Below are 12,477 nucleotides of genomic sequence, written 5' to 3'. Positions count from 1 at the left end.
ACTAATATCAATGGAAACAACTGTGCATGTTCTTTTGACAGTAGGTGTTTTCCACTAGGACAAGAGACAGATAATAAATAATAAACAGAGCTGGACTTATGGGGTAAGTCCTACTTACCTTTTGAATCTACATTTACTGCTAGGATCTCTGTTTTTTCAGGAATACACAGTTTTTTAGGTGTCCTTTGGAAACAGTCAGGAACTTTTGGAGTTCCACCAGTTTTTACAACCTGAAAACATACGTAAAATTTTACACAGCAATTAAGCACACACAGTGCTGACATTTCAAAATACTGATTGCTTCCTCAGTGTTTTACAAACACATACCTGCAGTTCATCTATTCTGAGCAGCCTACAGTCTTGGAGAAGAGAAGAAGGATCGGGGTCTGAATTAGAACTGCTCTGACAGTTTGCATTACTGGAGGTGCCCGGAAATTTCACAGCAACGTATGCACCATCCACTTTTAGCACCTACGGGCAGAACACATTGCAGTTCTATCAAAAGCTTTGAACAGAATCTGATTTGCTTTAAAATAAACTAGACCTTTGTCAGGAAAAAAAAAAACATTTACCATTTAAATTACCATTGTTAAATTCTACAGCTCTTGGTCAGTAGCCTTGTCATTTTGCTAAAATTACTGAAATATTAAAAACTTGGATTTCTTATTGACTACATAAGCACCCTGAATCAGATCAAAGGTCCCTCCATTTCAACATCCTACATCCAACAGGAACCAACATCAACTGACTAGAAAAGCTCCTATTGATACTCCCAGCTTCTGCCTTCTGAAAACAGCAGGACAACTTCATGTTTAATAGCCTGGATAGATCCTTCTCTTAGTAATTTGTCCAATCACATTTGGAAATAAACACCATCCTTGTGGCAATGAAGTCCAAACATCAGTTTACCAAAAAAAAAAATCTACACTGAGCATCTTAGCTCTTATACTACAAGACAAAGGAAATACCTTGGTTTTGGTTGGATTCTTGTTGGCCCCCTGAGACTTTTTAAAGCCTCTGTCACAGAGTCTTAGTGCTCCTTCCTCAAGAGGAATGTGTATAGTGGAAAAAAGAACTGTTGGTTTATGGTCTATTACCTGTTCTGTACACTCAATGATAAAGTTCTCTGCTCAGTCCTTAAAACTGAAGGATACAGACAAGTCTATCCAGACATTCTTCATGCATCTGTGTCTTTCTCTGGCCCCCAAGGAAATGGAAGTTATTCAACCCCACATTCACACAGTCATTTCTAAGACTGTAAGCCTCTCCAAAGAGTTGCTACCATGTATATCTAATCAGAACTGTCAAAACAGGCTTCCTTGATATAGAAACTTCTTATGCTATCAACAAACAGCAAGGCCCTTCGAGTTTCCAGGTGAGACCGTAATTTTCTAAAAAGGAAAACAAAGCTAAGAAAGAAGGGAATGAGGGAAGGATTTACAGTGTTTTAATTTTGAATAGAAATAAGAACTTTGTGTGCTCTCTGTCTTGATCAAAACTAGATATAAGCAACCATCAATCTTGATTAGGCCCCAATTTCAGTAATGTCTACAGAGAAAGTGCTTACCAAGCAATATTAAAGACCTAAATGTAATCAACTTTATCTAAAAAGGCCCCAACAAAAGAAAACATCTCTCAAATTTTCAATATACTGTAATAAAAATTCAGGCATTTCCATGTTTTCTCCCAATTTCTTTATCTAAGTGTACCCTCTCAAGTGCACTAGAGAAAATGATATATTGACAAACATTAAAGCATTAGTAGATTTTTTGTTACAAAAATTACTGTGGATAGGCACAGCTCTTGCTCCTCACATGCTGAAACTTCTCTCTAGAAGCAGAATTACTAGTTCTAGTAGTAGAGCATCACTAATGGTTGTAAGAATACTACTCAAAAATTTCAAAATTCAGACCAGTCAACACATTCACAAGCATTAACTGTCATCTGGACTATAAAAAGACAGATTTCTATTGAGATTGGAACACTAAACAAAAGCTGTGATTTAGTCAGAAAATTTATTCAATGAAAATCTGGCTGTTTTTAAGATAATCAGACTAATGTACAAGCCTGAAATTGCATGCCAATGGTGCAACCACAGCTTCTAGACAACATGTAGAATTTTTTTTTTTTTTTAATGACTAAATGTTCCTACAACAGCTTTGTACATTTGGGCTGCTTTCTGAAAGAAACACACCTTAAGAAAAGGCACAATTCCCAAATATTTAACATATCCTATCTCCATAACTGAAAGTTTTTTCCAACATGCTTTCTGGCTGCTCTTAGTGTTATCAACTACATCAATTCTCACATCACTTTTGATGTATTCAATGAAATGCTGGCAGCTTTTAAAGTGCTGGAACTCTGTGGTGACTCTTTCAGAGTCCACATGGCAAATATTTTTTTTCTTTCTCATTCAAGAAGAAAATCATGTATCTTTAAAAAATGATTTGGCTGAGAAGATATTCACAGCATTTGAAGATTCTTCAAAGGGTAACTCAAATCAGTTCTTTAGTTGAAGTTACTACTACTAGGTTACCACTGTTGGCTGGTACACAGGAAGAAAATAAAACTATCCATTGATGTAGCGAGCAAGGAGCTTGAGAGAAGCACTTGACAGCAACTGTACACAGAAAGCTCCAAAGCAGAAATGTGGTATAATGAGCTGGCAGCAAACAAAGTAAATATGCAACAAACATTCCTCTTTAATTGAAATTATGTAAGTCTGAGATAATTGAAAAACTCGTTAACAAAAATAAAATGCAAAAGCTTAAAGGATTTAGATGCTTTAGCTTCCAGAACTAAGGTACTTACACTGTTGATACTGCTGATGCAGAAGTTTCACCAATTAGAAACAAGCATTTTACAGAACTACATATACAATGTTTGCCTTATTAGGCCTTAATTAAAAGAACGGAATCAAATGAATGAAAAAAGCAAGCAACAACATGGAAGTTTAAAGATTTTTTTCTAAAAGCAGAATACCTTTTTAGTGCATTTTCAACTACAGGATAATAAGATCCAATCTTTCTTTTTAATGGAAGAAGAAAAATGATCTGACAAACTGAAAGATGAACATAGTTGTTATCTCCTTTACCCTTACCATCAACCTACTGCCACACTCCTTGACACCACAATGCCACAGGTAATCGTAGAATCTTTCCCTCTCCAGAACCACCACATTCCCTCTCAAGACACAGCAGCAGAAGACCAGGAAAAATACACTTTTTATTTCTTATCCAATCTCCTCCTTGGAATGGAAGAAATTTTAACATCACAGAAAAGGCTTCTACCTCTACTTGCAAAGTACAATGAGCACTTTCTAAGAAATACTGAGACAATTTGTAAAACATTCAACTTTGAAGGATTAAAATCAGACTCCTAATAGGGACTGGGTAACTTTTCTGGGACAATAACCAGCCTGACCTCTTTCAATTTATCATTCTCATTGCAAGGCTTCAATCTCAGACAGAAATTAAAAAAAAAAAAAAATTCAAGTGACTGACTGAAATAATGCAATAGAAAGTATAGGTTAAAGAACAAACTACTCAATCCAAATTAATGTTTCACAAAATACCTAGGAGCTGATAAGCTTTCTGGGCATAGGAACTGCAAAACTGGTAACACACAGGAGTCTCACCTGCTTGAGGACAACTTTGATGACCAGAAGCAGTTTGGGGAGACCTTGGTCACTGCCAGTGGAAAGCCTCAGACCAAAATGAACCACAGCTGCCAAAGAAAAAGGCAGCTCCAACTCAGGTTCCCTACCCCTCTGTTCTAACAGGGGTTCCAGACACCATCTAAGCCATTTCAGAAAAGAGATCCAGAAGCTAATGTGGTTAAGCAGAATATCCCAAAGTGCATGGGATTGACAAAAAAAGCTTCTATTCCTCTGATACCAGTGAGCTGTAAAAAGGCTTATTTTAGTCCATATCTTTTCTTAATGACACTGAAAGACTCCATCAGACCTCTCACTAACACAGACAAGAGACAAGTGCCAGGTTTTTTCATTCCATCAGTCTTCCATTAGGTGGACAATCTTGTAATGACTACCTTCTCCATCTAATGACAGACTTGGATGAATAAAGGCTTAGTTTTGTTCCAAGCCATAAAGGATTAAACTGAAACAAGATCGGAAGGTAATAAATTCCAAGGAGCAAGATGACTAAACACAAGAGTACATCTAGCAGACATGCTTTCCTAATTTCTTTCAAGACTACCCCAATGTAAGAACTTTTGTTCTCTCTGGTCATTTGCTGCTTTGGCATCATATGTAATACACACTTACAAAGTGTGTGTAAAATGCTGGTTGTAAGATCTACTGGCATCAAGATGATCACAAGCACTCAGGGGAGAGCTGTTACATAATCAATAAGTGCCCAGAGAGAAAAAGGCGTATTAGAAGTTGACACCATCTACGTGCCCACCATTGTACAAACAGAACACAGCAGGGGGCTTGGAAGGATTTCAATCAATCAGTTTTTAGAGACATCATGAAGTTGCTGTGTGTATCTGAAAGCACAGGGATCTAAATTTTGTAAAAACAAAACTATTTCAGGAACACAGAATGAGCATCAGTAAATTTGAAACTTTTTCCTATCTCTAAATTCCACCTCCTGAAGACTAAATGAAAATTCTTTTATACCCTTGTCATAAACTGTATTTCTTTCTTTAACCTGGACACCACCAGGCAAAATTTGTTATGATTTTATCTGCTGGATTTGATCTAAACACTAAAGTGTTACAAAACTGTAAAAGGAAAAACATGAATGACACTATACATCACTGGAAAAGGACAGCATGCTTTATGAACTAAAAAAAGCATCTTTGCCAATAGATTCAGCAATAGTAACAGAAGACAGACCACTTACTCGTTTTAGCAATTTAATGAAAATATTAACATAAAAATTCACGGTCATCTATATTTATGATAGTAGTTCTTGATGCAAAGCACAGATACCTTTGCAACTGTACACAGAAATAGGAGAACAGTCTCTGCCCTGAAAATCCTGGGGTCTAAAACAGGAAGGACAGATAAGGACAAGAGGAACTTCCCCAAAGCTGGTATCAGAGGAAACAATGGTTTCAGTGACTTCAACTAGCTCTCAAAACTTAATGTTTTTTGAAGTTTCAATGGATTAAGTTGCTCCATGCTCCCTTCTGCAGAAATGATCTAAACATGATAATGAAAATTCATTGCAGGCCTCCTCCTTTCCAAGATACTGCTCAAGGCAAATCTTTCTTACTCTGCTGCACAAGTAAACCTATTAGAGATGCAAGTAAAAATAACTCTTACTAAACCCAACTGCCTTCTGTTGGACAGTTATTTCTCTTCTGGTAACTTTTTTTTTCATTTTTTGTTAATCAAATAGAAAGCAGCCCAATCATTTCCTCTTGTGGAAAACCTTTATTGGCTTTCTTGTTGTCTAGAGGCCCTAATCTCCTAACAAGGCACAACAGTGCAAAAGGAGAAATTAAGTATTTTCCTCTATAGGACTCTGAGTCACAGCAAAGGTTTATTAGAGAGAAAATGAAAAAAATTACAAGGACTAAACAGATTTTCTGCAGTAATAAATCAAATAACTTTATAGTCATATTAAGGAAGCATGTAATTTCTAATCAAAATATTTCTGTTCTTTGGTCACCAGAACATGAGATTCACCCAAACATTCCACCATGTGTGTGCAAAAGTCAGTCACAACAGGTGAAACTCTTTGCAGTCTCACTGGACACATGGGAGCTATTGCTCAATACACCAGAAATAATATTTCGGATAAAACCACATCTGCTTTTCTTAATGTTGTGGTTCAACTTAAGGTACCAGAATGTTACTGTTTAAGATCCAGCATGTTTTGTTCACAACACGTTCATTCTACTATTATCATTGCTTTATGGACAAATTAAAATGCAACAAAAGTCATACTCATGAGAAATACTCTTAAGCATCCCAAAAAGTATGATTCTTTTAACAGTTAGCTTATCTAAAAGAAAAAAACTTTTTTTCTCCTCCCCAAATACAGTGGGACAGTGCATTTTAGACAAACCTTGCCAACGGGAACATTCTTAACATCTTCCACAAACACAACTTCCCTCAGAGACCACTGTTCTTCATTCACTTTCTCCTCCTCTTTTGGGGCAGGAGTAGATCGTCGTCGCTCTGAGACAAAAAAGTTATTACCAAAAAGAAAGACTTTAGATATTTAATCAAAGTATCAAAATGTAAAGTTCAGTAAAATACCAAACTTTTCCCCGCAAAATATTATCAAATCTAGAAATCAACAAGAGATTAAGAGATTAAGAGATACCTAACAGTGTATCATGTTTTTCTATGCACTTAGAACTAATAAAGTCTATATGATAAACAAAGCAATTGTTAAGCACATTTAAGCAAAGTAATTAGAGTAAAATAATTTTTTTTAATTTTTAAATTTTAAGTAATGCAATAATAAGAATACAATAAAATTAAAATACAAGAAACAAGCCCTGTTTTCAAAGGGCTCAGATACTGTAAGTAAAACGTCTGACACTGTAAGACCTTTCATTCAGCCCTGCTGCAGTGCTTTATATCAACCTTACAAAAAGTCTGCTTGTCTACCACATATGTATTATTTTGTAAACTTCTAGAAGAATAGCAAATGAAGCAGAAAATAGCCATTTGGGCAAATAGCAATTGCAATACAGTTAGATTCACTGCAAAGACATTATCTGAACTGTAACTGTAGTATACTCAGAATCAAAATTAAATACATAACATGGTTAAATTAACATTGACAAGAACCTTTAATCTTCTGCATTGAATATAGTGTAACTAATACTATAAACACATTTGAAATAAGAAGCAGAGAACTTCCAAGTTAATTGCACAGTTAACTTCAAACACTAGTTCAAAATCCCAAGCAAAGTTGTAGCCAGTGAAAATTACAGTTGAATGAACTGCAAAAAAGATCAGCAGTAAAAGACTAATAGTAAAATTAATTAGTTCTGAAGATCTGAAGATCTGAAGATTCTCAGTCACTGCACGAGGTCATTTAAGTCTTGAACTGAACATGTCTTAAAATTGCAGTATGTGAACAATCAGAAGGAAAAGAGGTAGAGAGAAGATTTCTTCAAATGATGGCACTGTAATTAACACTTTATAAATTTATGTGTTTAAATGGAGAGAAAAAAAATACTTAAGGAGTCCAGTTACATGAATTCTGAGGTAGCCTTTCAGGTTTTTAAACACAACTTGTACCACAAAACTTCTCTGCTTTTATATGTTAGTAAAGAATGCCTAATTTTAGACATTTTTTGTAAGAGATGACAAACTGCTGCTTTATGCATTGAAATTCAACTGCAAGGCAAGCTGTGCAACAACAGCTTAATCTTAAAAGGAGTTTTCCAAAACAAGTTCAAATTCTGGGTTGTAAAGAAACTCATTATCACATTGCAATTAAACATAAACAGCTTTATCTTAAGACTTCCTCTCACCTGCTGAAAAATACTTTTGATTCTGAGAACCATTATGCTTGCACAGATACACCTGACATCAAGTAGTCACTGTTTATACTAATATATTCAAATTTAACACTGACAATTCACTGATTATCCAAAATCTATTACAAAAGCCTTACTCTATATTGTAGACTGAAAGACCGAAGGATTCTGAAATTAGCACAGAATCATTGTAGAACTGCCTTTTATGGAAACTTCCTATCTACACAAATATTTCATGTTACTCTGAGCTACACATCACTTACTATATGGCATTGATGCACTGCTTGCTATTGAAGATGCATCACTACAAGTGGAAGCCGGGGATGGTGGAGGACCCATCTCAGTTTTCACTGGTTCCTGTTTGCTTTCAGGTCTAGAATAAAAGGTAGTACTTAGAATAAAGAAAGAAAAAACTGAAAACTTTTTCTTGACAATAGACAAAGTGTCAGTGTGTCCCAGCCACACTCCTTTAATAATACCTTAATGAAACAACTCCACACTTGCAAACAATCATCCTAACTGACAAGGCTATAAATCTTGATGTTGGGAACAGTGCAATGCTGCTTAATCAGAGATTAACTTTTTAGTATTAACTGAGCATAGATAAAATATTACATAAAATAAACACGATGAGTTTCATTTGAAGACAGGAAGAATTATTAGCTTTATACAGCAATCTGAAACTCCAGAACTGCTAAATGTTTACAAGCTTTACTTGAAATTGTTTAAATGTGTTTTAAGAAACATTTAAATAGCGATTGTCAACCTTTTTTTTTTCCCCAAACTATGGAGGGGCTGAAACAGATTTGCTAATCTCATGAAGGGCTGGAAAACAGTTGGTTCCAGTTTCAGCTACTAAAATATAAAGTCTTGAAAACTTTATGAAATACTGTAGGCAAGTCTCCATTTGATATTCCTTCTGTATTTCACATGTCCATAGTGGTTTCACACAACTGAGACACCTTCCCTGCAGTGAGCATTTCTGCACATTTAGCACAGTTTACAAGGAACACAGTCTCTTATAAAGAAGGCAAAAATTTCAAAATTATAAAAACCTGACCTTCCTTCTTTTCAATTTTTAATCACTCACCAATTCATGAGAACATCAAATAAATGTTCTGTGTGTGTGCATGTGTGTGTTCTCCACACTTACTTTGCCTCAGTAGTTTTGCTGGCTTTCTCCATGTTTTTCAAGCTCTCGGGGGACCGAAGCTGAAAGCGACAGCTGTCATTCATGTTCCAAACAGATTCCATTAACACACCCACTTTAGGAATTCCAGCACTGATTGAAAAAGCAACTGCTCCAGCATGATAGAGAGGGTTATTTCTTAAACACACCTACAGACAGAAGCATTTATCTATGAGAACAATGGATTATACTGAGGGAAATCGTATGTACATGCATTTTTTCTTGGTGGAATATGTAGTAGTCAAAACAGAAAATTTATGGAATTAAGTGAAGAGGAAGGTCAGCAAGATGTACGGAAAAAGAGGCTGTCATGCAATTCACAGTTGGAAGCAGTGAAACTGTTTAATATATATTGAGTTGTTCAACCACAAAAGGAAAATTAATCCGGCAACAGAGACTCATCCCAATGTCCATTAGAATGGATTCGGAATCAAAAGAAATGTGCTCCCTGGGAAGGAGCTGCTTTGTCTTATATTAGATCTAGTACTAATCAAAGAAGAGTTCTACACCTCCATATCAGCTATTAGCCTTTCTGGTAAAGGCTTCAAACTAAGGTCTATCCTACTGCATAAATAAACCCAACCAAGACATTAATACTGCAGGTACTTAAATGCTAAATCATTTACAACGCTATGTGTTCTATCAAGAATTGTATTTCTACAGTTACTTTCACTCAAAATGCAGAACCAGTAGGTAAGTTAAAACAGAAGTACTTTGGATGAGTACAGCTTGTTCTTCCATGTGTGCAGCAATAATCAGACTTGTAAAACAATAAAATCACTAACAAGACACATCCATTTACAGCCATATAATTAAAACATACTATGTTAATTCCATGTTATTGATACCACTTTTTTGCATAAGAAGAACAGAACCTAATTCATTTTGTTGTGGGGTTTTTTTTAAGAGTAGGTTGTAAATTCATCATACAGCAGATTAAAAATGCCACTGCTGAGAGCTGCACTTGCCTGGGTTCCAACAGTTATGTTTGGCATAGAGGAGATACCAGCACTGGACTTGGGCTTCTTATTTTTTGCTCTGGCCTTTTCTAGCATTTTCTTCCTTTGGCTGAAAGGAACTACACCCCTGTGGAAAAATGCATATTATTTAAAGAAAGGCTATGAAAGAAAAGCTTTGTTCAGAACTTCAAACAGTTTATTCCTGCTGCTTAATCACGATAAAACATGCAAGTGTCTGTGCCACCTTTTCCAAAATCTCAAAGCACTGTAGAAATGTCATCTTTTTCTATATTGACCCCCACCTTCCAAATTCATCTCAACTGGCCAATTTATTAGGAGGAGAAGAGGCAGAGCACACCAGTTATTTCAAATGGCTTTCCTTCCCATCTGAAGTGCTGCAAGACCTCTGTCCCAAAGTGGTAAGCTCCAGTCACAGCCTCCAAGTCGTGGGTTGTCTCTCCAAACTTCAGGATATCTTTCCCACAACTAGTGATAATTCTCAGAATTTGCAGTCACTGGGGAACAAGATAAGCTTTTTTGTTTCTAAATTCCAAAAACCTCACTTTCTCTCTGGGGATGCAGCTGAAGGAGTCTAAGACTCTTACGACAGACTTCTGCTGCAAGAGGGGGAAAAAAGGACACTTCTTCTGTAATTGGATCCACTCGGTTTAACTGGAAGTAATGCCTACATACACAGTTAGGCATGCTTATTATTTTGATACTTCATGTTTTAATAAGTAGGTTATAGAGTCAGATGCTTTGATTTGAAAAGCTCCCTCAGGTTAAGTGAAACATGAAAAGCATTAGTCCCATGCAACACTGGAAGTTGAAATCCTGCCTGGTGTACTACAGACCACTGTAACTAAGGGTATCAGTAGGAACAGAAGCTTCTGTCTACATCCATCTGGTAACATAAAATTACCACAGCCCATATCTAACCCCTTCCAGAAAGGACATGTTAGTTAATAAATTGCTTCCAAAGACTACATATAAATACTAACAAGTCTTTTTATATATTGCACTGATTATTCTAAAAGCAGTAAAGATGACACGTTGTAATAGCCAGGTATCTCCAACGTTACGGCTTAGTAGGTTCTATATTAAGAGTAATTAAGTGTGGTATGTCAGCTGTGACATAATGAAAGGGCCAAGAACCAGAGAGGTCTAATTTTGAGATCTAGGACTAGAAGTTAAAATAAAATACATCTGTGTTTTAAGTTTACAAGTCTAGTTATAATTCTACTTAAATATTTTCTAAAGAGTTGATAGAATTTAATGAGAAAGCTGTTTCATAGAATTAATTTTCAATGTTCTGATTTCCAGCTCATCATCAAGTATGTAACTCATCCATGCCTCAAAGGTACTTGAACTTTGGGCATGATATAGAATGCAATGACTCCTGACACACTGAAAAATAATGCATGCCAACAATCCATTAGTATTATTCAATGAATTCACTCAAATTAGAAATTCATTTCAGAGCCTTTAGGGAGTATTATTTTTGAGGGTGTTTTTTTTTTTGCTTGGTTTTGTTTGTTTGTTTTAAACATAGGCTTCTTAATTATCAACTTCCTTGTTAAAATATTTTAACCAGCATTTCATGTTTTGTTTAGAAGTGTTATATTTTAACAACAAACTCCAGAGGGAGTATCTGATGTTATCTCTCTCTTCTTTAAGATTTGGACTACAAACTAACAGATGAGATTTTCTAAGAGCCAGACAGAAGAACATCGACTTCATATGTAAGTTTGTTCCACATTTATAATCTGAAAAGGCCCGAAAGGCATAGATAGAGAAGGTTATTCTCTGACCCCCATTAGTTTTGATACATCTGAGTGCTAAAGCATTTACACACATCTCCTAAAAGAATGACCTTATTCTGTTAAAGATGTTATAATTGGATCCAAAAGCTATAGGCATTAAAAAAGAGAATAAATATACTTTAAAAAGGGAACCTAAGCTCAAGTGCAGTTACAGAACTCAGAGCAATGATGCTTCAGTAGTTTCTCAATGCTTCTCAGAACCAAAGACATGAAGACATCCAGGGTATCTACCCTGTTGTACACAAACACGGTATTTACTTACCACCAATACAAGTTGTTCTCTAGCTGAGCACACGTATAAAGAGCACAACAGTGTAAAGAAACAATCCGTTCTCCCTGAAGCTCCGAGTATGTCTGTGCAGTGTGTTCTAACTTAGAAGCTACAGAGCTTAAAGTTTCATCTACCCATGTAGCAACCTAAGGGAGAAGGGAAGAAAGGAACAGAGAAGGTGGAGGAAAAAAAAGACAAGTTGAACCTCAATTGCACCTTTAATTTTTTACCGGTTTTGAAAGGGAAAAAAAAAAAAAAATCACACAGCAAAAACCAATTATTTCCTTGGGAAATTTTTCCCCTACCATCTTTTCTTTCCCCAAAAAAGTTTTTCAGGATTTTTTCCCCCTCTATTTCCAGTCTTCAACATTAACAAAAAGGTTAAAAAAAAAAAAAAGAGAAAGCTGTCATAAAGTATATGGATGTGTTGGTGTCTTTAGCAAGTAAGTTTCAAGTTCACTCTTAACTGGGCAGAAAAGCATATTTAGATAACTTACTTAATATCACTGACAGCTTCAATGCCCTTAGTTTTTCTAGTAAACCTATACAGAACAAACTTCTCTATTCTCAAAACAGTGTCAGTTTCTACTGTAACAGCAAAAAGTCAAATGTTTTAGATAATTAGGTAAACCAAGTATCTTTTCATTGTTTCAGCTGTAAATCTGACAGTTTGGGGTTTTTTTTGTTTTGGTGGTTTTTTTAACTTTTTGCATTTCTAGAAAACACCAGTTGGGGAGGAAAAGAAATGAATGAATACATGAA

At 35.6% G+C, this 12,477-nt stretch overlaps 1 protein-coding gene across 2 annotated transcripts in view; it reads right to left on the bottom strand.

Moving 5' to 3' along the window:
* UBR5 (ubiquitin protein ligase E3 component n-recognin 5) overlaps window positions 1-12,477 on the bottom strand; it is an 85,439-nt gene that overhangs the window by 34,702 nt on the left and 38,260 nt on the right. For both annotated transcript variants that reach the window (XM_029959421.1, XM_029959422.1), the window contains exons 12-18: window positions 11,707-11,861; window positions 9,631-9,748; window positions 8,627-8,811; window positions 7,737-7,846; window positions 6,042-6,154; window positions 328-471; window positions 119-230 (exon numbers count right to left, since the gene is read on the bottom strand). In XM_029959421.1, coding sequence (XP_029815281.1) covers window positions 119-230; window positions 328-471; window positions 6,042-6,154; window positions 7,737-7,846; window positions 8,627-8,811; window positions 9,631-9,748; window positions 11,707-11,861 — 937 coding nt within the window. The remainder of the gene's footprint in view (window positions 1-118; window positions 231-327; window positions 472-6,041; window positions 6,155-7,736; window positions 7,847-8,626; window positions 8,812-9,630; window positions 9,749-11,706; window positions 11,862-12,477) is intronic.

Source organism: Manacus vitellinus, unplaced genomic scaffold (genome assembly GCF_001715985.3).
Source record: "Manacus vitellinus isolate BGI_N305 unplaced genomic scaffold, ASM171598v3 scaffold_1_pilon, whole genome shotgun sequence".
Classification (NCBI taxonomy): Eukaryota; Metazoa; Chordata; class Aves; order Passeriformes; family Pipridae; genus Manacus; species Manacus vitellinus.
The sequence above is the reverse complement of the archived record's forward strand: the minus strand, read 5'-3'. Positions and strand labels throughout refer to the sequence as shown.